Here is a 25,172-nt window from a genome sequence, read left to right as displayed (position 1 = left end):
GTTTCTTCCACAACTCTCCCACAAAGTGCTTCTAGTCCGTACAATCAACATGACAACTATGTATTATCTGCAAAAACAGTGGGGACACGTTCTCAGCTGTCCCATCTTGCTCAGACAATGTGGAAAAGGGCAATTCAGCACCACATTAACTTAGTAGCAGAGTATCTCATAGGCATGAACAACCAGATTGTACACCTCCTCAGCAGGATGTAGCAACAAGTCCACGAATAGGAACTACACCCACAAGTCCTTCACCAGTACTTTCAAAAGTGGGGAATACCCCAAATAGACCTCTGCGCCAACTCAGAAAATACAAAATGCCAAACTTTGCCTCCAGATACCCGCACCCTCAGTTCAAGGGCAATGCTTTATGGATGAATTGGGCAGGGATATTTGCTTACGCTTTTCCGCCTCTCCCACTCATTCTTCTCTAGTTCAGAAATTGAGCCAAAACTCACTTGACATGATCCCTGTAGCTCCCACATGGGCACGTCAAGCTTGGATCTGTCAGTAGTTCCACATGGACCTTCTCACCCAAAATCAAGAACAGATGAGGGTTCCAAACCCTACAACTCTCAGCCTTGCAATATGGCTCCTAAAGTCATAGAGTTTGGTAACTTAAATATACAGCCGGAACGCATGGACATTCTAAACGAGGCACATAAACCTACAACCAGACAGTGTTATGCTGCTGAATGGAAACATTTTGTATGTTACTGTTAACCTAAAAACATTGACCCACTCGAAGCCTCAGTCCAAGACATTGTTTATCTGCTACATTTACAGAAAGCAAACTTAACATGCTCATCTATTTGTCTTCATTTAGCAGCTGTAGCTGCTTACCTCCAAAACAGACAACACATCTCGTTATTCAGAATTCCAGTTAGCAAAGGTCTCAAAAGAGTCATTCCTCCCAGGGTACCTCCAGCATCATCACGGAACCTTAAAGTTGTCCTTACTAGGCTCAAGAGTCCACCTCTTGAGCCAATGCATGCATGACCTTTACAATTCCTTTTGTGGAAAGTGACTTTTATAGAAGCTATCTGTTCCCAAGACGTGTAAGTGACGTGTAAGTGAACTCCAAGCTGTAACGTTAGAAGAACCATTCTTCCAAATACACAGTGGTTCTTAGAACAAACCCTAAATTCCTTCTAAAAGTATTTTCACAATTCCATCTCAGCCAATAAATTGAATTACCAGTTTTCTTTCCACATTCAGACTCGGTTGCAGAAAGAGCTCTTCACACACTAGATGTTAAAAGGGCTGTCATGTAATATATTGATAGAACGAAGGAGCTTAGGGAATCTAAACAACTTTTTGTTGCTTTTTCAGTACCTCATAAAAAAAGCTACCCAATATCAAATAATGGTTCTGGCCAGATGGATAATCAAATGTATTCAATCTTGCCATGCTAAAGCCAAACAGCAAGTTACCTGTTGTCCTCAGGGCAAACTTCACTGGGAAAAAGGGTGCTTCCATGGCTTTTCTAGGTAACATCTCCATAGCAGATATGAGTAAATCTGCTACTTGGTCTATACCACATACATTTTTGGGTACCTGTCTTATCATGCCAACAAGCCAATGTTGTTCAGGCAGTGCTCAGAACACTTTTTCAGTCAACTCCAACTCCTACAGGCTAGCCACCGCCTGTGTGAAGGGACTGCTTTACAGTCTGTGCAAAGCATTTGTATCTATAGCCACACATGCCGTTGACCGTAAAATGTTATTACCCAGTAGACATCTGTTCGTGGCATGAAATGCTGTAAATTCACATGCGCCCTCCCTCCTCCCCGGACACCTGTAGCCATTGAAGTTACATTAGCATATAAGTATTGTACATACGTAAATATATTGCATGGTCATCTCTTTTTCTTTACTTTTTGTACACTTCTTAACTCACCTGTGGGAAAACAGTCTAACAAAGGACTCCATGCCCATGCACAGTATCACCGAGAGGAGGAGTTACTCGATCCTGTGGCTCGAAAAGATTCTTCGAACAAAAACAACTTGTAACACTCTGGACCCAACACTCAATGGCAGACTTCTAGTTAGTGTCCACACCATTTTTTATTTTGACAGCAACACTTCATTACTCTTGATAAGCTATGAAAATCGTTCAGTTGGAGCTCTAAGTTCCTCCACCTCATTGGCCAGAGTTTGGGTCATAACAGTGAATAGACTACAAAACGTCTGTGGTTGTTTGACTGCTATTTAGTGGCTAAGTACTATGTTTACATTGTCTAGAGTGGGTTTCCCAGCCAACAGCTTAGGTGTGTAAAAATATCTTGAAGAAGTGGTGCAACAGGTAAGCAACTTTCCAAAACATGTACTCTTTTTATGGGTATTTAAAAATTCATAAAGCTGCTTAAAAGTTAAAAAATAACCAGTGATGCTCGAGAACTTCTCATTAGTAGGATGTGGTCCCCAAGCATAACAATGTCTTCAAGTATGAGAATGTGGAAATTGCTTGAGGAATAGTTCTTTGCTGAGATTTAGCCCGTAGGCCACCTATCATCACTGTTATATTTCATTCAAATTGAGCACTGGTGTTTGCTTCATGCATTGTCTGCCTTCCTGAAGAATACCTGCTGCTATTGGATCAGTCTTCATTCTTTTGGTTTCTTATTACTTTCCATTTTCGTACACCATAGGTTTTGCAGAGCGTGGCAACAACCCTGGGTTATAAGAGTGTTGAAGACTTCATGATTTCTCACCTAGATTACCTCATTCTTGAGTGGCTGCGAATGAGAGAGCCCGGCTACATCTTATCTGCCTTTCCCTTCACATTATTAAATGTTTCCAGTGTTGAAGAGTTTTACAGGTACATATGTATATGCTGAGGTTACAGTCTTAAAACTCCAGTCTTTAAGTATTGCACGCACGGGTTTTGTGTTTTACTGTTTCGTCATTCATTGTCTACGTGTTCTAAGCATAATTTTTGTTGGGCAATAGAGATCACTAAGTCAATGAGAAAACCTGTAAGATTTGAAAACCACATTATCTATAAAAATATGTAGAAGGAGACAGAGCAGTTTGATGTTGCTTATGCCTATAAAAGAAGAGGCACTTGCAACTATGTTCTGAAAATATATATCACTGCTATGCTCGTATCTTGCAAACATTAGTGTTCAAATACCATGCCTTTAGCAGAAAGCGGACTCTTTCTTCTTTCTAAATCCGAAACTGGTATGAGTTAGGTGGTGAATGCTAATTTAAACGATGACAGGAGGAGACATGTAGGGGACCTATTTGGTCAGAAAAAAAGCCTAATCATGCCTCTGTGGTAGAGTCTTTCTGTGAATCTTTAGTCCTCCTTTTAAATGTGCCTAGTGCCTCTCTGGCTGGGGAATTATGTAAAACCCTGGTGCAGGTGTGGACAGAAAAGAGCTTACACACTTTTTTTTAAAAAATATCACATTTTATCTCTTATAGATGAAAAGCAGTCCAATAACATAAAATCATAAAGGAGAAAGCCCTACAGGTAAACGGCACATAGAAATAAAATGAGATCTTTTCACTCTCACATTTGTCCCCTCACACTTTCAATGAGTCGGCCCCAGGTACAAAGTGAAAAAGAAAATCTTCACCTTCTTGGCTTTCAATCAACTTTGGGATCCCTCAGTGATTTTGCTCTGTGTGGTAAGAAATGTTGAAGAGCCCCAAGGGATGATGGTCACAGAGCCATTTTTTCTCAACAGACTGGAGTTCACTGGCTGCCTCATTGTATCTAGAGAAAAACATTGCATATGTTTCTGTATTGAGAGTGCAACGTAGGGAGTCTTTCTGTTTCAAAAAGGTTGTACTCATTGTTCTTGTTGCACCTAACAAGTGGAACAACAGTGTGTTCCCAGACCTGGACAAAAGTTCTACGCTTGTTTTCTGTGACCTAGGATTACCACGCCTCAGTTCGCAGCATTAGGATAGCCCATAATATGTTTAATGCGGCTGAGTATTTCTTTCCTGAAGGGTAGACAGCAGGCACGCTCATCACACATTTCATTGTAAGCATCCCCACTCTGCATCTCTAATAGACACTGTTCCTGATCAACTATATCATTTTGAGACTATGGAGATACCATAGCCTAGAAATTAACTTCTTAGAGTCCTTATTCTCTCAGTCCATCATCTGTGTATTGGCTGTTGCTTTGTTGGGAGGATACATCACCCAATGACATCTTTATATATCTTGATCCATTTTTCTACTGTCAGTTGAAAGTCCTATTTACATTGCTTAAGTGACGTGATGGACAGGACAGCCATTGCATAGTTTCACCATTCCTACAAGATCTTAAAAGATAAAAATCTAACAACCTTTCTCGCAAACTATGCAAGTAAAAACTCTTTGAAAATGTTATGTTAAAATTGAAGCTTAGTATTAACTACAGATTTTTCATGTTCTCTGTTCAGTTGTCAACTGTAGATGATACTAGCAGTTGGATTAATTTTCCGTTTGGATTGTGTTTTACCTCATTGACTGAATTCTGTGAGCTTTACCAAAAAGTTTATCTCATACTTAATATTAAAGAACCAGGATGGAAATTTCAGCAGTGATATGTACATTGATGTTAAACGTACGCAACAAAAAACAAATAACCAAATAAATAGCCACAGCACCTTCAACTCCACCAGCCACTGTTCCCAATGTTATGCATTACAGCACATAGCATTACATCATATAGAAATTCACAAATAAAATAATGGCACAAGTTTGAGTGTACTTATACGCTATAGTAAACGATGAAGCTCTAAGGAGCACTTGTTTTGCAATAAATTCCTTAGTAATTTGATGTTTATATACGTATTTTTTATCACCATCGAATGTGCCTCTGTCGAGGGGGGTGGCATTTAGAACTTTAACATTGATTGCCACTTTTCCTAGGAGAAATATTCCATCTTTGAGCGGAATGGTGTAAATAAACGTATAAGGAGGTGCATCTGTAGGACATTCCTTTCAGTAGCACTGGTGCTGAGTAATGATGGTGGAGACCGAAAACAGTGAGCTGACCTTTCCTCACCAGATTACGGACTGGATACGTAGTGCTCATGCAGAAATCCTCAAAAGGAGATGAGGGGTGCATGAAGACCCTTGACAGTTTGAGGAAAGCCCTCCTCTAGTACTGCAAGTGCTTAACAGCGATGGAGACTCATCTGGGATGAATAGAGGAGAGCTAGTACCCATGTGGATCAGTGACCTTGACACAGGAGTAGAATACTGAGTTAATTTCAGGTATAGAAAGCCTTTCTTGCAGAGCTGCGTTTAGTACTGGATCGACTTGTCTAAACCCTTCAGTCTGTAGTGTGGTGGCACTTGGAAAGGGGAAAAAGGCTCTCCGCAACCATGCCACAGTAGGAATAAGTACTGTGCGTGGGCAACACTGCCGCCTGTGGATTGAAAATCTCAGGATTGGAAACTTCATTTGTCAAGAAAGCTTTGAAGAGTTCCTTACTGTGAAATGCAGCTGATTGCAAGCTAGGCAGAATTCCATGCAGAGATCCCATGGGTCTGGAATTGCCATTGCCTGTTGGTATCTTTGATGAATTCTGCTTATTAAGAGTTACACCACTTCGAATGGGGAGTAGCTGCTGTAGGAAACAAGGTTTCTTTGCAGATGCTCCCTCCACCCCCACACTTTGTGCCCCCTTTTAGAACTACTAGATGCTGATTTTCAACTCTGACAGTGCACTGAGGCATCCTAAATAGATCTCGGTATCTGATAGAGACTTCTAGCTGCAGCTTCCTTACCTTAGAATTCCCTGGCGTCCGCTTCGAATCCGGAGTTTTTTCTGAGCAATACCCTGCGCGCGTGCCGTCAGGCGGCGTAGTTCAGATCCGCGTGCGTCGTCAGCGTCGTTAGAGTTGTCTATGACGTCACGGTTGTCTATATAGACGCCGTCTCAGCGCGCGTAAGGCAGTTCTTTTCCTTCCGCGCCGGTTAAGCGCAGTTTTGGAAGGAGCTACCCTGCTTCGACGGTTTGTCAACGCTTTTTTGGCTGTTTGGAGTCATGTCTTCGAGAAAGACAGGATTCAAGCCGTGTGGTGCGTGTCATCGCACCATGTCGGTGACGGATCCGCACCAAGTTTGTCTTTGGTGCCTGGACAAGGACCACGATTCCACCTCGTGCTCCGATTGTCGGGCCATGGCGCCGAAGGCCTTGAGGGAGAGATCCCTTAAGCTTCTTGCAGCCCGAGATTCGTCTTCGGTCGGCGTGACTCCGCGGAGGTCACGGTCTCGCAGTAGGAGGAAGGTTGCGGCACCGCTCCCGGAGCCCCAAGTCCTCTTCCTCGCATTCGAGGTCATCGGAAGGTAAGAGGCACAAGAAGAAGAAGAAGTCCAAGCAGACTTCGTCTTCGCCACGCCCGTCGACCGACGAGGCGTCTAGGGAACGTCGACGTTCTGAGCGCGGTTCTGCGGAGCCGTCGCCAGGGTCGACTCTGCGTCTTCCTCCCCCCCCCCCCCCCCTTTCTGGGGACCGGATCAACCCCGCTCAAATAAAAGAATTCTACGAGGCCATACGTCTCGTTTTTGAGCGGACTGTACCCTCGGGTGGGTCTTCGGGCTCCGTGGGGTCAGCAGGGGCCCCTTCGGATTCGACGCCGGCGGCTTTGGCCTCGGCGCCATTGGGGACCTCAGGATCCGATAACGGATCTGGACCGGTGCCGGTCTCTCACAGTCGGCCTCCTTCGGCGCCGGGTCCGACGTCGACGATTCCGCCACCGGCGCCCACCGGTGGCAGCTCCATCCTTATTCCGGATGATCCGGAGCGACGCCGACTCCGACTTCTACGGAGCCGATTCGGCCCAGATCATTGTCTGAGCATTATTTGAAACAGCCAGACGCAGGAGAGGAATGGGAGGGGTCTGAGGACCCTTTAGAATCAGGATTGCAGCAGGACTGGTATGAGGATCTAGGGGAGCCCAGTGGACTGGACACCTCTCCAGATACTGGTATGCTCTCTCCTAATGTGGCTACGGAGGAAGGGGCTTCTTTCGCTATGGTGGTGCGTAGGGCAGCTGAGGTCTTGGACCTAGATTTGCCTACGGTGACAGTCAGGACGAATATCCTGACAGAAGTGCTTCAGCCGGGGGTGTCAACATCGGAGCCATTGTTGCCCTTCAATGAGGCTCTTACAGACGTCCTTCTGGGTACGTGGTCCAAACCCAGCACAGGGGCTCCTATGAATAGGACGGTCGGCCGCCGCCATAGACCCGATCCCAGCGACCCTAGTTTCCTGACACAACACCCCACTCCTGAGAGCTTGGTTGTCCAAGCCTCTACTTCCCGTGGTGCCTTCCCTTCCGCTCCCCCGGATAGGGAATCCAAGAGGCTGGATCAGCTTGGGAAGAAGATGTTTTCTTCCTCCAGCCTGGCATTGAGGTCTGTAAACACCTCTTGCCTATTGGGCCGTTAATCCTATCCTTTATGGGATACGGTGGCGCAAGTGCTGCCCCAGGTCCCGGAGGGCGTACGGGACACTCTCACCCAGGCTGTAAAGGATGGGAGAGATGCAGCCAAGTTTACAATCCGGTGTGGCTTGGACACGACCGACTCGGTGGGCAGAGCGGTTTCATCGTCAGTGGCCCTACGTCGCCACGCCTGGCTACGTTCTACTGGTTTTTCAGGGGATGTCCAGTCCAGCTTGATGGAGATGCCCTTTGATGGCTCTCGCCTTTTTGGCGAAAAGGCAGACTCCACGCTTGAGAGGTTCAAGGATTCTCGAGCCACGGCCAGATCCTTGGGCCTTTCAGCGCCGGCACGACAGCAGTCTGTCTTTCGCCCCTTCCGAGGCTTCGGGAGGGGTGTGGTACCACGCCAGGCACAGTTTAGCCACCGTCCTCAGGCTTCACAGCATCCCGGAAGAGGACGTGGTCGTGGTACCATCAGACCCAGAGGGTCTGGACAGAGGTCGGCTGCCACACAGCCCCCCTCCACTGCGCCCAAGCCCTCCTAGTGTGGTTCTGCGGGATCATGTCCTTCCAGTTGGAGGGAGGATTCGTTTTCATCTCCCTCACTGGCTTTCCATCACCACGGACAAGTGGGTCCTGCAGATCATACGGAAGGGCTACTCCCTTCCCTTCCAGTCTTTTCCTCCTTCTATCCCTCCGACAAAGGAATGGCTGATGGAGGACCATCTGGCTTTGCTCCGCGAGGAAGTTACAGCTCTCTTGGCCAAGGGAGCCATAGAAAGAGTCCCGATATTAGAAGTAGGCAGTGGTTGTTATTCCCGCTACTTTCTGATTCCCAAAAAGAACAAAGGCCTTCGCCCTATCTTGGATTTTAGGGACGTCAATCTCTTCCTCAAGAAGGAGAAATTCAAGATGCTCACTCTTGCTCAGGTTTTGCCTGCCCTAGACCAAGGAGACTGGATGGTAGCGTTGGATTTGCAGGATGCATATTTCCATATTCCTATCCTGCCAAGCCACAGGCGTTACCTGCGGTTCAAGGTGGGCCACGAGCATTTTCAGTTTACTGTGCTTCCTTTCGGTCTCACCAGTGCCTCTTGGGTGTTCACAAATGTGATGGCAGCTCATTTGCGCAGGTCAGGGATTTCAGTCTTCCCCTACCTGGACGATTGGCTGTTGAAGGCTCCTACGCCCCAGGCTCTCGTCACCCACCTCCAGACGACGGCGGATCTCTTGCATTCGCTGGGGTTCACTATAAATGTGCCGAAGTCACACCTGACTCCCTCTCAGAAGCTCTCTTTCATCGGAGCTGTTCTGGACACAGTGCAGTATCGGGCTTGACCGCACTAAAGAGTTCCGGGTGGACGACCAACTCTTTGTGGGGTACTGTAAGGAAATGCCTCCTTGGCATGGTTACCCCCTGACTTTTTGCCTTTGCTGATGCCAAGTTATGATTTGAAAGTGTGCTAAGGCCTCAGCACCAGTGTTCTTTCCCTAACCTGTACCTTTGTTTCCACAATTGGCACACCCTGGCATCCAGGTAAGTCCCTTGTAACTGGTACCCCTGGTACCCAGGGCCCTGATGCCAGGGAAGGTCTCGAAGGGCTGCAGCATGTCTTATGCCACCCTGGAGACCCCTCACTCAGCACAGACACACTGCTTGCCAGCTTGTATGTGCTGGTGGGGAGAAAATGACTAAGTCGACATGGCACTCCCCTCAGGGTGCCATGCCAACCTCACACTGCCTATGGCATAGATAAGTCACCCCTCTAGCAGGCCTTACAGCCCTAAGGCAGGGTGCACTATACCATAGGTGAAGGCATAGATGCATGAGCACTATGCCCCTACAGTGTCTAAACAAAACCTTAGACATTGTAAGTGCAGGGTAGCCCTAAGAGTATATGGTCTGGGAGACTGTCATACACGAACTCCACAGCACCATAATAGCTACACTGAAAACTGGGAAGTTTGGTATCAAACTTCTCAGCACAATAAATGCACACTGATGCCAGTGTACATTTTATTGTGAAATACACCCCAGAGGGCATCTTAGAGATGCCCCCTGAAACCATACCCGACTACCAGTGTGGGCTGACTAGTTTTAGCAGCCTGCCACACACCAGACATGTTGCTGGCCACATGGGGAGAGTGCCTTTGTCACTCTGTGGCTAGTAACAAAGCCTGTACTGGGTGGAGGTGCTTCACACCTCCCCCTGCAGGAACTGTAACACCTGGCGATGAGCCTCAAAGGCTCACCCCCTTTGTTACAGCACCCCAGGGCACTCCAGCTAGTGGAGTTGCCCGCCCCCTCTGGCCACGGCCCCACTTTTGGCGGCAAGGCCGGAGGAGATAATGAGAATAACAAGGAGGAGTCACTGGCCAGTAAGGACAGCCCCTAAGGTGTCCTGAGCTGAGATGACTCTGACTTTTAGAAATCTTTCATCTTGCAGATGGAGGATTCCCCCAATAGGATTAGGGATGTGCCCCCCCCTCCCCTCAGGGAGGAGGCACAAAGAGGGTGTAGCCACCCTCAGGGCTAATAGCCCCCAGACCTAAACACACCCCTAAATTGAGTATTTAGGGGCTCCCAGAACCTAAGTAACTAGATTCCTGCAACCTAAGACGAAGAAGGACTGCTGACCTGAAAGCCCTGCAGAGAAGACAGAGACAGGGTCCAGCGACCTCTGAAGCCTCAGAGGACTACCCTGCATCTAAAAGGACCAAGAACTCCTGAGGACAGCGGCTCTGCTCCAAAGAAGAAACATCTTTACACAAAGAAGCAACTTTTAAAGACAACACGTTTCCCTCCTGAAGCGTGAGACTTTGCACTCTGCACCTGACGCCCCCGGCTCGACTTGTGGAGAACCAACACTACAGGGAGGACTCCCCGGCGACTGTGAGCCCGTGAGTAGCCAGAGTTGACCCCCCCTGAGCCCACACAGCGACACCTGCAGAGGGAATCCAGAGGCTCCCCCTGACCGCGACTGCCTGCTTCTAAGAACTCTACGCCTGGTAAGGACACTGCACCTGCAGCCCCCAGGCCCTGAAGGATCCGACCTCCAGTGCAGGAGTGACCCCCTGGCTTGCCCAGGTGGTGGCTACCCCGAGGAGCCCCCCCTTGCCTGCCTGCTTTGCTGAAGAGACCCCTGAGTCTCCCATTGAACTACATTGCAAACCCGATGCCTGTTTGCACTCTGCACCCGGACGCCCACGTGCCGCTGAGGGTGTACTTTTTGAGCGGACTTGTGTCCCCCCCGGTGCCCTACAAAACCCCCCTGGTCTGCCCTCCGAAGACGCGGGTACTTACCTGCTGGCAGACTGGAACCGGGGCATCCCCTTCTCCATTGAAGCCTATGCGTTTTGGGCACCACTTTGACCTCTGCACCTGACCGGCCCTGAGCTGCTGGTGTGGTAACTTTGGGGTTGCTCTGAACCCCCCACGGTGGGTTACCTTGGACCCAACTTTGAACCCTGTAGGTGGTTTACTTACCTGCAAAACTAACAAACACTTACCTCCCCCAGGAACTGTTGAAAATTGCAGTGTCCAGTTTTAAAATAGCTTATTGCCATTTGTGTGAAAACTGTATATGTTCTTTTGCTAATTCAAAGTTCCTAAGTGAAATACCTTTCATTTAAAGTATAGTTTGTAAATCTTGAACCTGTGGTTCTTAAAATAAACTAAGAAAAAATATTTTTCTATATAAAAACCTATTGGCCTGGAATTGTCTTTGAGTGTGTGTTCCTCATTTATTGCCTATGTGTGTACAACAAATGCTTAACACTACCCTCTGATTAGCCTACTGCTCGACCACACTACCACAAAATAGAACATCAGAATGATCTCTTTTTGCCACTATCTTACCTCTAAGGGGAACCCTTGGACTCTGTGCATGCTATTTCTTACTTTGAAATAGTACATACAGAGCCAACTACCTACATTGGTGGATCAGCGGTGGGGTACAAGACTTTGCATTTGCTGGACTACTCAGCCAATACCTGATCACACAACTAAATTCCAAAAATTGTCATTAGAAACTGATTTTTGAAATGTGAGCTATTTTTCTAAATTTGTAAAAGTCCTGCTAGGGCCTTGTGTTAGTCCCTGGTAGCATTTCATTTAGAGGTTAAATGTTTTTGTAAAAGTTTGAATTAAGTTCTACAGATAGTTTTAGATTCTTAAAAAGTATTCCAACTTTTAGAAACATAGGGGGTGATTCTGATTCTGGCGGGCGGCGGAGGCCGCCCGCCAGAATTCCGCCCCCATTATACCGCTCCGCGGTCAGAAGACCGCGGAGGGTATTATGAGTTTTTCCCTGGGCTGGCGGGCGGTCTCCAAAAGACCGCCCGCCAGCCCAGGGAAAAACTCCCTTCCCACGAGGATGCCGGCTCGTAATCGAGCCGGCGAAGTGGGAAGGTGCGACGGGTGCAGTGGTACCCGTCGCGTATTTCAGTGTCTGCAAGGCAGACACTGAAATACTTTGCGGGGCCCTCTTACGGGGGCCCCTGCCGTGCCCATGCCATTGGCATGGGCACGGCAGGGGCCCCCAGGGGCCCCGCGACCCCCCCTACCGCCATCCTGTTCATGGCGGCTTTCCCGCCATGAACAGGATGGCGGTAGGGGGGGTCAGAATCCTCATGGCGGCGGAGCGCGCTCCGCCGCCATGAAGGATTCCCCCGAGCAGCGGTAAGTCAGCGGGAGCCCGCCGACTTGCCGCTTCTGACCGCGGCTGAACCGCCGCGGTCAGAATGCTCGTGGGAGCACCACCAGCCTGTTGGCGGTGCTCCCGTGGTCGGTGGCCCTGGCGGCCACCGGCCGCCAGAGTCAGAATGACCCCCATAATGTCTAATGCAGATGAGATAGTGATGGAACTCAACCTCACCCGTTACCTGCATCTTAGGATGTCAGAGTTAAGGTCTCTCTGCAAAATCAAAAAGATTAAAACTGGTTCAAACCCTACCAAAATACAGCTCCAGGAGCTTTTGGCAGAGTTTGCTAAAAACAACCCCTCTGATTATACCTTCCCAGAGGGGGAAGCTAGTGATGTGGAGGAATTCCCACCCCCACTCCTAGTTAGGGAGACCAGGGTTTCTCCAACCCTGTCTCCACAAGTGATAGTCAGAGATGCTGCTTCTCTCACAGGAGAGTCCAGCAACTCTGAAAGCATTGAGGGCAGCCTCAATGAAGAGGACCTCCTGCTAGCCAGGATGGCCAAAAGATGGGCTTTGGAGAGACCGCTCCTAGCCATAGAAAGGGAAAGACAAGAGATGGGTTTTGGTCCCATCAATGGTGGCAGCAACATAAATAGGGTCAGAGATTCTCCTGACATGTTGAAAATCCCTAAAGGGATTGTAACTAAATATGAAGATGGTGATGACATCACCAAATGGTCCACAGCTTTTGAGAGGGCTTGTGTAGCCAGAAAAGTAAACAGATCTCACTGGGGTGCTCTCCTTTGGGAAATGTTCACTGGAAAGTGTAGGGATAGACTCCTCACACTCTCTGGAAAAGATGCAGAATCCTATGACCTCATGAAGGCTACCCTGATTGAGGGCTTTGGATTCTCAACTGATGAGTACAGGATTAGGTTCAGGGGGGCTCAAAAATCCTCGAGCCAAACCTGGGTTGATTTTGTGGACTACTCAGTTAAAACACTGGATGGTTGGATTCATGGCAGTGGTGTAAATGATTATGATGGGCTGTACAATGTATTTGTGAAAGAACACCTGTTAAGTAATTGTTTCAATGATAAACTGCATCAGCATCTGGTAGACCTAGGACCAATTTCTCCCCAAGAATTGGGAAAGAAGGCGGACCATTGGGTCAAGACTAGGGTGACCAAGACTTCCACAGGGGGTGACCAAACGAAAGGGGTCACAAAGACTCCCCAGGGGAAGAGTGTTGAGACATCCAAAGGAAAAAGTAAAGAGTCTTCTATAGGGCCCCAAAAACCTGCTCAGGAGGGAGGGTCCAGAGCCTCTTCACAATCCAATTTTGGGTACAAGGGTAAAAACTTAGATCCCAAAAAGGCCTGGTGTCGTAGCTGTAATCAGCAAGGACACCAAACTGGAGACAAGGCCTGTCCCAAGAAAGGTTCCACTTCTAACTCTACTCCAGCTAACACTGGAATGGCCAGTCTCCAAGTGGGATCAACAGTGTGCCCAGAGCAAATCAGGGTCCACACTGAAGCTACATTAGTCTCTGAGGGTGGGGTGGATTTAGCCACACTGGCTGCCTGGCCCCCTAATATGCAAAAATACAGGCAGCAACTCTTAATTAATGGGACAAATGTAGAAGGCCTGAGGGATACAGGTGCCAGTGTCACCATGGTGACAGAGAAACTGTTTTCCCCTGGTCAATACCTGGCTGGACAAACTTATCCAGTCACCAACGCTGACAATCATACTAAAGTACATCCCATGGCTATGGTAACTTTAGAGTGGGGAGGGGTCAATGGCCTGAAACAGGTGGTGGTCTCCTCAAATATCCCTGTAGACTTTTTGCTTGGAAATGACCTGGAGTCCTCAGCATGGGCTGAGGTAGAACTCAAAACCCATGCAGCCATGCTGGGCATCTCTGAACTGGTGTGTGTCAAGACAAGGGCACAGTGCAAGGCTCAGGGTGAAAAAGTGGTGTTGGAGCCTGGAAAAAGGGCCCAACCCTCCAAGAGAAAAGGGAAGAAGACTGGGGAACCAGCTTCAACACAACAAGAGAAAGAGAACCTCTCTTCCCAGGAAGAAGTTCTGCCCTCTGAGGGAACTGAGCCCATGGAGTTAGACCCTTATCAGGTTGAGCTCTTAGGCCCAGGGGGACCCACAAGGGAACAGTTGTGTAAGGGGCAAGAAACATGTCCCTCTCTTGAAGGCCTTAGGCAGCAAGCTGCTGAAGAGTCCAAAGGAAAAATAACAGGAACACATAGAGTCTATTGGGAAGATGGACTCCTTTACACTGAGGCAAGAGATCCCACACCTGGTATTACTAGGAGGGTGGTAGTGCCTCAGGAGTTTAGGGAGTTTATTCTGACCTTAGCTCATGATATTCCTCTTGCTGGGCATTTGGGACAGACCAAGACTTGGGAGAGATTAGTCAACCATTTCTATTGGCCCAACATGTCCCAGAAGGTCAAGGAGTTTTGTGTCTCCTGTGCCCTCTGTCAAGCCAGTGGTAAGACAGGTGGACACCCAAAGGCCCCCCTCATTCCACTTCCAGTGGTGGGGGTACCCTTTGAAAGAGTGGGTGTGGACATAGTGGTTCCACAGCCTCAGGGAACCAATACATACTAGTAGTAGTGGATCATGCTACTAGATACCCTAGAGCAATTCACCTTAGGTCGACTACTGCCTCTGCAGTAGCCAAAGCACTCATTGGTATTTTTACCAGAGTGGGATTTCCTAAGGAGTGGTGTCTGATAGAGGTACCAACTTCATGTCAGCATACCTGAAGCATATGTGGAATGAGTGTGGGGTGACTTACAAATTCACCACACCATACCATCCACAAACCAATGGTCTTGTAGAAAGATTTAACAAGACATTGAAAGGCATGATCATGGGGCTCCCTGAAAAACTCAAAAGGAGATGGGATGTCCTCTTGCCATGTCTGCATTTCTCCTACAAAGAGGTGCCTCAGAAGGGAGTAGGGTTTTCCCCCTTTGAACTGTTTGGCCATCCTGTCAGGGGACCACTAGCTCTTGTAAAAGAAGGCTGGGAGAGACCTCTTCATGAGCCTAAACAAGATATAGTGGACTATGTACTAGGCCTATGTTCAAGGATGGCAGAGTACATGGAAAAGGCAAGTAAAAACCTTGAGGCCAGCCAACAACTCCAGAGGATGTGGTATGACCAAAAGGCTGCTATGGTTGAGTTTCAGCCAGGGCAGAAAGTCTGGGTTCTGGAGCCTGTGGCTCCCAGGGCACTTCAGGACAGATGGAGTGGCCCTTACCCAGTACTAGAAAGGAAGAGTCAGATCACCTACCTGGTAGACCTAGGCACTAGGAGGACCCCCAAGAGGGTGATCCATGTGAACCGCCTCAAACTCTTCCATGACAGGGCAGATGTGAATCTGTTGATGGTAACAGATGAGGACCAGGAAGCTGAGAGTGAACCTCTCCCTGATCTCCTCTCCACAGACCCTAAAGATGGCTCAGTTGATGGAGTGATCTATTCAGACACCCTCTCTGGCCAACAGCAATCTGATTGTAGGAAGGTCCTGCAACAGTTTGCTGAGCTCTTTTCCCTAACCCCTGGTCAGACACACCTGTGTACCCATGATGTGGACACAGGGGACAGCATGCCTGTCAAAAACACAATTTTCAGACAGTCTGACCAAGTTAAGGAAAGCATCAAAGTGGAAGTCCACAAGATGCTGGAATTGGGAGTCATTTAGCACTCTGATAGCCCCGGTGCTAGCCTAGTGGTCTTAGTCCCCAAACCTCACACCAAAGATGGAAAGAGAGAGATGAGTTTCTGTGTGGACTACAGAGGACTTAATTCTGTCACCAAGACAGATGCCCATCCCATTCCAAGGACAGATGAATTGATTGATAAGCTCGGTGTTGCCAGATACTTAAGTACCTTTGACTTGACAGCAAGGTACTGGCAAATCAAAATGGCACCAGGAGCAAAAGAAAAGACTGCATTCTCCACACCTGATGGGCATTATCACTTCACTGTGATGCCCTTTGGTTTAAAGAAGGCCCCTGCCACCTTCCAAAGGTTTGGTGAATCAAGTCCTTGCTGGCTTGGAGTCCTTTAGTGCAGCTTATCTTGATGATACTACTCTCTTTAGCTCCAGCTGGCAGGATCACCTGGTCTACCTGAAGAAGGTTTTGAAGGCTCTGCAAGCAGCAGGCCTCTCGATCAAGGCATCCAAATGTGATATAGGGCAGGGAACTGTGATTTACTTGGGACACCTTGTAGGTGGAGGCCAAGTTCAGCCACTCCAGCCTAAGATCCAGACTATTCTGGACTGGGCAGCTCCAAAAACCCAGACTCAAGTCAGGGCATTCCTTGGCTTGACTGGGTACTACAGGAGGTTTGTGAAGGGATATGGATTCATAGTGACACCCCTCACAGAACTTACCTCCAAGAAAATGCCCAAGAAGGTAAACTGGACTGAAGAATGCCAACAGGCCTTTGACACCCTGAAACAAGCTATGTGCACAGCACCAGTTCTCACAGCTCCAGATTACTCCAAGCAGTTCATTGTGCAGACTGACGCCTCTGAACATGGGATAGGGGCAGTTTTGTCCCAAACAAATGATGATGGCCTTGACCAGCCTGTTGCTTTCTTTAGCAGGAGGTTACTCCCCAGGGAGCAGCGTTGGAGTGCCATTGAGTGGAAGGCCTTTGCTGTGGTTTGGTCCCTGAAGAAGCTGAGACCATACCTATTTGGTACTCACTTTGCAGTTCAGACTGACCACAGACCTCTCTCATGGCTTATGCAAATGAAAGGTGAAAATCCAAAACTGTTGAGGTGGTCCATCTCCCTACAGGGAATGGACTTTATAGTGGAACACAGACCTGGGACTGCCCATGCCAATGCAGATGGCCTTTCCAGGTTCTTCCACTTAGAAAATGAAGACTCTCTTGGGAAAGGTTAGTCTCATCCTCTTTCGTTTTGGAGGGGGTTGTGTAAGGAAAAGCCTCCTTGGCATGGTTACCCCCTTACTTTTTGCCTTTTCTGATGCCAAGTTATGATTTGAAAGTGTGCTGAGGCCTGCTAACCAGGCCCCAGCACCAGTGTTCTTTCCCTAACCTGTACCTTTGTTTCCACAATTGGCACACCCTGGCATCCAGGTAAGTCCCTTGTAACTGGTACCCCTGGTACCCAGGGCCCTGATGCCAGGGAAGGTCTCTAAGGGCACCAGCATGTCTTATGCCACCCTGGAGACCCCTCACTTAGCACAGACACACTGCTTGCCAGCTTGTGTGTGCTGGTGGGGAGAAAATGACATGGCACTCCCCTCAGGGTGCCATGCCAACCTCACACTGCCTATGGCATAGATAAGTCACCCCTCTAGCAGGCCTTACAGCCCTAAGGCAGGGTGCACTATACCATAGGTGAGGGCATAGGTGCATGAGCACCATGCCCCTACAGTGTCTAAACAAATCATTAGACATTGTAAGTGCATGGTAGCCATAAGAGTATATGGTCTGGGAGTCTGTCATACACGAACTCCACAGCACCATAATGGCTACACTGAAAACTGGGAAGTTTGGTATCAAACTTCTCAGCACAATAAATGCACACTGATGCCAGTGTACATTTTATTGTGAAATACACCCCAGACGGATTCTTAGAGATGCCCCCTGAAACCATACCCGACTACCAGTGTCGGCTGTTGCTGGCCACATGGGGAGAGTGCCTTTGTCACTCTGTGGCTAGTAACAAGGCCTGTACTGGGTGGAGGTGCTTCACTCCTCCCCCTGCAGGAACTGTAAGGCTCACCCCCTTTGTTACAGCACATCAGGGCACTCTAGCTAGTGGAGTTGCCCGCCCCCTCCGGCCACGGCCCCACTTTTGGCGGCAAGGCCGGAGGAAATAATGAGAAAAACAAGGAGTCGTCACTGGCCAGTCAGGACAGCCCCTAAGGTGTCCTGAGCTGAGGTGACTCTGACTTTTAGAAATCCTCCATCTTGCAGATGGAGGATTCCCCCAATAGGATTAGGGATGTGCCCCCTCCCCTCAGGGAGGAGGCACAAAGAGGGTGTAGCCACCCTCAGGGCTAGTAGCCATTGGCTACTAACCCCCCAGACCTAAACACACCCCTAAATCGAGTACTTAGGGGCTCCCAGAACCTAGGTAACTAGATTCCTGCAACCTAAGACGAAGAAGGACTGCTGACCTGAAAGCCCTGCAGAGAGGACGGAGACACCAACTGCTTTGGCCCCAGCTCTACCGGCCTGTCTCCCCACTTCAAGAAAAACTGCAACAGCGACGCGTTCTACAGGGTCCAGCGACCTCTGAAGCCTCAGAGGACTATCCTGCATCTAAAAGGACCAAGAACTCCCGAGGACAGCGGCTCTGCTCCAAAGAAGAAACATCTTTGCAACAAAGAAGCAACTTTTAAAGACAACACGTTTCCCGCCGGAAGCGTGAGACTTTGCACTCTGCACCCGACGCCCCCGGCTCGACTTGTGGAGAACCAACACTACAGGGAGGAATCCCCGGCGACTGCGAGCCCGTGAGTAGCCAGAGTTGACCCCCCTGAGCCCCCACAGCGACGCCTGCAGAGGGAATCCAGAGGCACCCCCTGAACGCGACTGCCTGTTTCTAAGAACCCGACGCCTGGTAAGGACACTGCACCCGCAGCCCCCAGGACCTGAAGGATCCAACCTCCAGTGCAGGAGTGACCCCCAGGTGGCCCTCTCCCTTGCCCAGGTGGTGGCTACCCAGAGGAGCCTCCCCCCCTTGCCTGCCTGCTTCGCTGAAGAGACCCCTGGGTCTCCCATTGAACTACATTGCAAACCAGACGGCTGTTTGAACTCTGCACCCGGCCGCCCCCGTGCCGCTGAGGGTGTACTTTTTGTGCTGACTTGTGTCCCCCCCGTGCCCTACAAAGCCCCCCTGGTATGCCCTCCGAAGATGCGGGTACTTACCTGCTGGCAGACTGGAACCGGGGCACCCCCTTCTCCATTGAAGCCTATGTGTTTTGGGTACCACTTTGACTTCTGCACCTGACCGGCCCGGAGCTGCTGGTGTGGTAACTTTGGTGTTGCTCTGAACCCCCCACGGTGGGCTACCTTGGACCCAACTTTGAACCCTGTAGGTGGTTTACTTACCTGCAAAACTAACAAACACTTACCTCCCCCAGGAACTGTTGAAAATTGCACTGTGTCCAGTTTTAAAATAGCTTATTGCCATTTGTGTGAAAACTGTATATGTTATTTTGCTAATTCAAGGTTCCTAAAGTTCCTAATTGAAATACCTTTCATTTAAAGTATTGTTTGTAAATCTTGAACCTGTGGTTCTTAAATAAGAAAATATATTTTTCTATATAAAAACCTATTGGCCTGGAATTGTCTTTGAGTGTGTGTTCCTCATTTATTGCCTGTGTGTGTACAGCAAATGCTTAACACTACCCTCTGATAAGCCTACTGCTCGACCACACTACCACAAAATAGAGCATTAGAATTCTCTCTTTTTGCCGCTATCTTACCTCTAAGGGGAACCCTTGGACTCTGTCCATGCTATTTCTTACTTTGTAATAGTACATACAGAGCCAACTTCCTACAGGTACGTTGGTGCAAAGAAGGGTCGGGCAGTACAGAAACGATCCATTTCGCGCTGGGTCGTTCTCTGTATAAAAATATGCTACGCTTTGGCGAAGAAGCAGCCTCCAGAGGGCTTGAGAGCTCATTCCACTAGGGGGAAAGCTGCTACCACTGCGTTAGCACGTGGCGTACCAGTGGTGGACATCTGTCAGGCCGCAACGTGGGCTTCTTTACACACGTTTGCGAACCACTACTGCCTGGATATCCAGGTGAGAAGAGAGGGGCATTTTGCCCGTTCTGTCTTGCAGGACTTCCTAGTATAAAAAAAAAAATAAAAAAAATCTCCTTCAGACCCACCGCCATGGGTTATAGCTTGGGTATCTATTCTAAGGTAAGGAAGCTGCAGCTAGAAGTCTCTATCAGATGAACAAGTTACTTACCTTCGGTAACGAGGTATCTGGTAGAGACTCTATCTAGCTGCAGATTCCTTACACCCGCCCAAGCCTCCCCCCTCTGGGGAAATTTTTTCTCATGTGGATATGTGTATATATATGTATATATGTTTCTATGTGTACATATGTATATTTTTGATTTTGGCAACTTTTGCCTTTCTTATAGGCATGAAAGTGTTTTTACTCCAAACAGTCAACGAGGTTAAATGTATATTGGTTGGTTCTTCAATGACTCTGCGCTTCTGGTGTGGGAAGTTGTGGAAAAGAACTGACGTACGCGCGCCGAGACGGCGTCTATATAGATAACCGTGACGTCATAGACGGCTCCAACGATGCTGACGACGCACGCGGAGCTGCTCAACGCATGCGGATCCGAACGACGACGCCCGACGGCGCGCGCCCTGGTACTGCTCAGAAAAAAACTCCGGATTCTAAGCTGACGCCAGGGAATTCTAAGGTAAAGAATCTGCAGCTAGATAGTCTCTACCAGATACCTCATTACCGAAGGTAAGTAACTTGTTTGCTAGTGCTCGTTCCTTAAAACAAAGTATGTTAAACTGTTCCACAATTGGCACCGCACTTAAGCACCTATGTAAGTCCCTAGTAAATGATACCCCTGGTACCTAGGGCATGGGTACTAAAGAGGGTCTCTAAGGGCTAGAGTATAAGTTATGCCAATCTAATGGGCCCACACACACATTGCACAAACCCTGCCATCATATCGTTTGCCATGCCAAAGTCACTGCATGTATGATATGTAAGTCACCCCTATAGCAGATCTTAAGAGCGCTAAGGCAGGTTGCATTATAATACGTGTGAGGACATATCTGCATGAGCAGATATGCTTCTGTGATGTCTACTTCTATTCATAAACATTGCAAGTGACTGGTAAGCCATCTTAAAGCATGTACTGTATACTGATCAGCACGACCCCCTGGAGGTGAGAACCTCTGCTGTCCGAGGTCAGCTCCGAAAGCTGTTTTGCTTTTCACTAATGACTGAGCTGAAACACTCCTGCACTGACAAAAAATCTCTGGAATGCGCTTCTTAGTCCAAAGAAGACATTTATTATTTCACTACGCAAGGTTCCTAAAAGGAGATTAGCATGTTGAAAACACACGTTTAAAAATGGTCACTGCAATAATGTAGAAATGATTCTCCACTGCAATATACACAGCAAATGTATGTATCCATATTATAATACAACGGAAATAATGAATTAAAAAGTATGCATCACCATGAGACAAGGGCAACACTCTATCTCTCTCCTATCAGCATCAAATCGCCAGAATCGATTGAGGAGAGAGAGATCAATTATACTCACGGGAAGGATGACACACTCCAGCGTCCTGGATGCGGCTGAGATCTTCTCTGTCCCTGGTCAATCTGGTCTTGGCCTGTTATACTTTAAACAAACAAGAGAGGAAAATTCCAGACTTCCCACTCCCTGCAGAAGTTTATTTATTCAAAAAATGCTGATTGCTTTCAGCTAGCTTTGAAAATAACATGTCGGGATTTGGCCACAATCCCAAGGTGCCAACCCAAAACAAGGCCGTTCCCTGCCGTCTTAGTACATTCTGATCAGCCAAAGCCCTTGGTGGGAAAAAGTACAAAAACAATATAGAATGCACATTGTACAACATGGAAAATCACTTGCAGCTTTTAATGTGGCAGTGAAGCTAAGGCTAAACTGGCTGCAAAATGGAGTCTGTAACTGTTGACGACTAATGTGACGGTGTACAGCTAAGCCAGGTGCAAAGTGGTGCAACACGAAGTCAGTGGTCAGAACACTCGTATCACGACACAAGCGTACACAGGAGTCCTACAGCACAGGGACAAAGGAAGGTGAAAAAGAGGCCCATGCAGCACTACGACATAGGCTCCCACGCCACTGGAGAACCACTCAGGAAGCTGTGCGTCGCAGGATAGAGTGCTGGAGCCAGAGCTGCAAGATGCACGAAGAACTTCGTGGAAGGATGCCAACAAACCTTGGCAACAGTAAAAGATATGGTTCACGTGGTACTGTCTTGCGTGGGGAGGCAAGCTCTCACCTCCACTAAAGTTGGACAGTAGGACGTCAGGACCATCGGGACCACTTCAGTCCACCACCTGTGATGCAGGATCCATGCAGCTCAGCAGGAGAGGGGATCCACGCAACCGGTCATCGTTGCAGTAGGTACCTGCTGAAGCAGGGGAGTGACTCCTTCACCCCAAGGAAGATTCCTTTGCTCTTCTGGTGCAGGCTGAAGACTGGCTATCCTCAGAGGATGCTTGACTGGGAAACAGTGCAGTTGCTGGCAGGAGCTGAAGATACACTGCTGCAGAAGGTTTCTGGCTTTTTTGTTGCAGTTTGTAGAGTTCCTGGTGGGTCCAGATGCAGTTGAAGTTGAAGTGGAGGATACAGAGGGTTCCTGCTGGAACCTTGCAATCCAAATCTGAAGAATCACCCAAAGGAAAGACCCTAAATAGCCCTGAAAGGGGGATTGGTCATCTAAACAGGTAAGTACCTATCAGGGGAGTGCTCTGACGTCACCTGCTGGCACTGGCCACCAAGATGGCAAATCCGAGGGACCCTCTAGAGGAGCTCTGAGCACCATCCCTGGGGCAGTGACGGACAGGGGAGTGGGCACTCTCCTTTCCTTTGTTCACTTTTGTGCCATTGCAGGGACTGGGGTCCCTGAACAGGTGTAGACTGGATTATGCAAGAAGGGCACCAAATGTGCCCTTCAAAGCATTTCCAGTGGCCTGGGGAGGCTACCCCTCCCAAGCCTGCACCACTTATTTCCAAAGGGAGAGTGTGTAACACCCCTCTCCCAAAGGAAATCCTTTGTTCTGCCTTCCTGGATGAGATTTTCAAGAAACAGGGGGCCAGAAACCTGTCTGCGAGATGGCAGCAGCTGAGGCTGCCTGGAAAACCCCAGAAGGCTGGAATTACAGTACTAGGGTTCCTCTAAAGAGCCACCATAGTGCATAGGATCATACAACCAATGCTTGCAAAAGCATGGGCATATGACTCCTACATGTTTGATACCAAACATGCCTATGTTCAGAGTTATCATTATGTAGCTGGACATAGATAGTGACCTATGTCCAGTACACGCGTAAAATGGCACTCCTGCACTCACGAAGTCCGGGAAAATGGTCCTGGATGTCATGGGGGCACCTCTGCTAGAACAGGGGTGCCATCACCCACAGGTACTTTTCACCCTGCTCTCAAGCCTGGAGGGCTTGCTATAGGGGTGACTTATAAGTGACCTGATGCAGTGTAAATTGCAGTAAAAGGGTTCATGCACCTTTTCACGCAGGCTGCATTGGCACTCTTCAGAAGCCTCTGCATGGGCTCCCTATGGGGGGTAAAATATATACTGCAGTGGAACCCCAATGCCTTGGGTACCAAAGTACCATATACTAGGGACTTATAAGGGGGCACCAGTATGTAGAGGAGAGAGAGCATACTCATTGGGGTCCTGGTTAGCAGGATCCCAGTGAACACAGTCAAGCACACTGACGTCAGGCAGAAAATGGGGGTAGACATGGCAAAAAGAGGGTACATTCCTACAGTCCCTACCTCCCCCAGCATCACAAGAACTGATTGTCCCGCTCCACCCCCCCCCCCCCCTTGTGGGTCCCCAACCCCGCAATTCCAGCTTTCAGCCTCTTTGTGAAAGGACCATTCCTCATTGAATGGGATGCCCGATGCCGTAACACACCTCTGCAATCGGATGCCTCAGAGCCTCCCAAGGTGATCTGTTGGTGTGGCCTTGGATCTTGCCCCATACTCATCGTAAGTCCCGGCGAACAGTCGGGTAAGACGCAGTTAAGTGCCAAAATGCAGTTTGTTTTTCCCTCCTATTGTAAGATTACCACACGTACAAAATTGCAGTCAACATTTTAAAACTGTAAAAATTGATATCTCGAAAAGTACTTGCCTGTTTCTGATGATATTGGTGTCTAAATTCATATAAAGGTATGTGTTATTTTTATAAATTTGTGTTGTATTTCTCTATTGAGGGTGTGTTTCACTTACTGGCTCTGTGTGTGCAATAAATGCTTAACGCTGTCCTCTAATAAGCCTAACTGCTCATCCACATTACCACAAAACGTGGCATTATTTTTACCCCCGTCAGCCAATAAGGGTCAGCCTGGGCTATCTGCATAGTGCCCCCTCACATTGGTACACTCCATAAATAGTCAGCTTCCTACAACAGTGCAGGCCCAAAAGTACCCCATGGAATTCTGCATAGAATTGCTTGTTCCCGTGAGTCTAAGCTTCACATTAACCACCTCCTCTGAGCAGGTGGTAAGTAGGAGCAGTGACTTCTCTGCAGTGTGGGGTGGGTGGATTATTAGTGGATCGGGAGAGAAGAAGAGTTTTTAGCAGGGAAAGCATTGTATTACACTTAACAAAGAAAAGGCTTGGCAAGAACCAGGGGACAAGGCTTGGATGCCTCATGCAATTTTAACAGGTAGAATTTCTGACCAGTAAAATCTAGTGCAGTGTTTCAGCATGTGCAAAAATGGAACAATTCTTCGTCAGGCGGAGCCGTATCCAATCCAGTAGAGAGCTACTCAAAGCCAGATGTTTAGGTGACAGCAATATGGTGGCTGTATTCATTTTACAGTGAAGAGAAGGCCATGCAGAAATTATAATGCATTACAAAGTTGAATTGCTTAAATCGTTGAGAATATCATCATGATGAGAGGCATCCTGGGTCAGTCTGTGACGAAGCAGAGTTGTGTAGAGGGGCAGTGTTCTGAACCAGATAAAATAGTTTTCCTACAAAATAGCAAATGATTTTCTGGCAACTGGCCTTGTGTTTTAAATCCGATACAGGAAGGAGTGTATTGAGGGGAAGAGAACAAGGCAATCAGATTACAGTATAGGAGAAATTAGTGCACATTAATTAATGCATTCTTTGAGATTGATATGTGGCTGGTAGCAAAAAGAAAACGGTGTATGATATAACCTTAGAACTTCACAGGAAGAGTGCCACAGCCATCTACAAGAGAGAAACCCAGCAATAAACACTACATTAAGTTGCAGTTTTTGAATTACTAAAGAGCTGAGACACGTGATGGCAAGGAAAATAAATATTTAGGACAAA

At 48.2% G+C, this 25,172-nt stretch overlaps 1 protein-coding gene across 1 annotated transcript in view; it reads left to right on the top strand.

Moving 5' to 3' along the window:
- Positions 1–25,172, top strand: part of ATM (ATM serine/threonine kinase) — a 1,319,133-nt gene that overhangs the window by 559,348 nt on the left and 734,613 nt on the right. The window contains exon 25 of the mRNA XM_069202321.1: positions 2,652–2,821. Coding sequence (XP_069058422.1) covers positions 2,652–2,821 — 170 coding nt within the window. The remainder of the gene's footprint in view (positions 1–2,651; positions 2,822–25,172) is intronic.

This window comes from Pleurodeles waltl, chromosome 8 (assembly GCF_031143425.1).
Source record: "Pleurodeles waltl isolate 20211129_DDA chromosome 8, aPleWal1.hap1.20221129, whole genome shotgun sequence".
NCBI lineage: Eukaryota > Metazoa > Chordata > Amphibia > Caudata > Salamandridae > Pleurodeles > Pleurodeles waltl.
The sequence above is the reverse complement of the archived record's forward strand: the minus strand, read 5'-3'. Positions and strand labels throughout refer to the sequence as shown.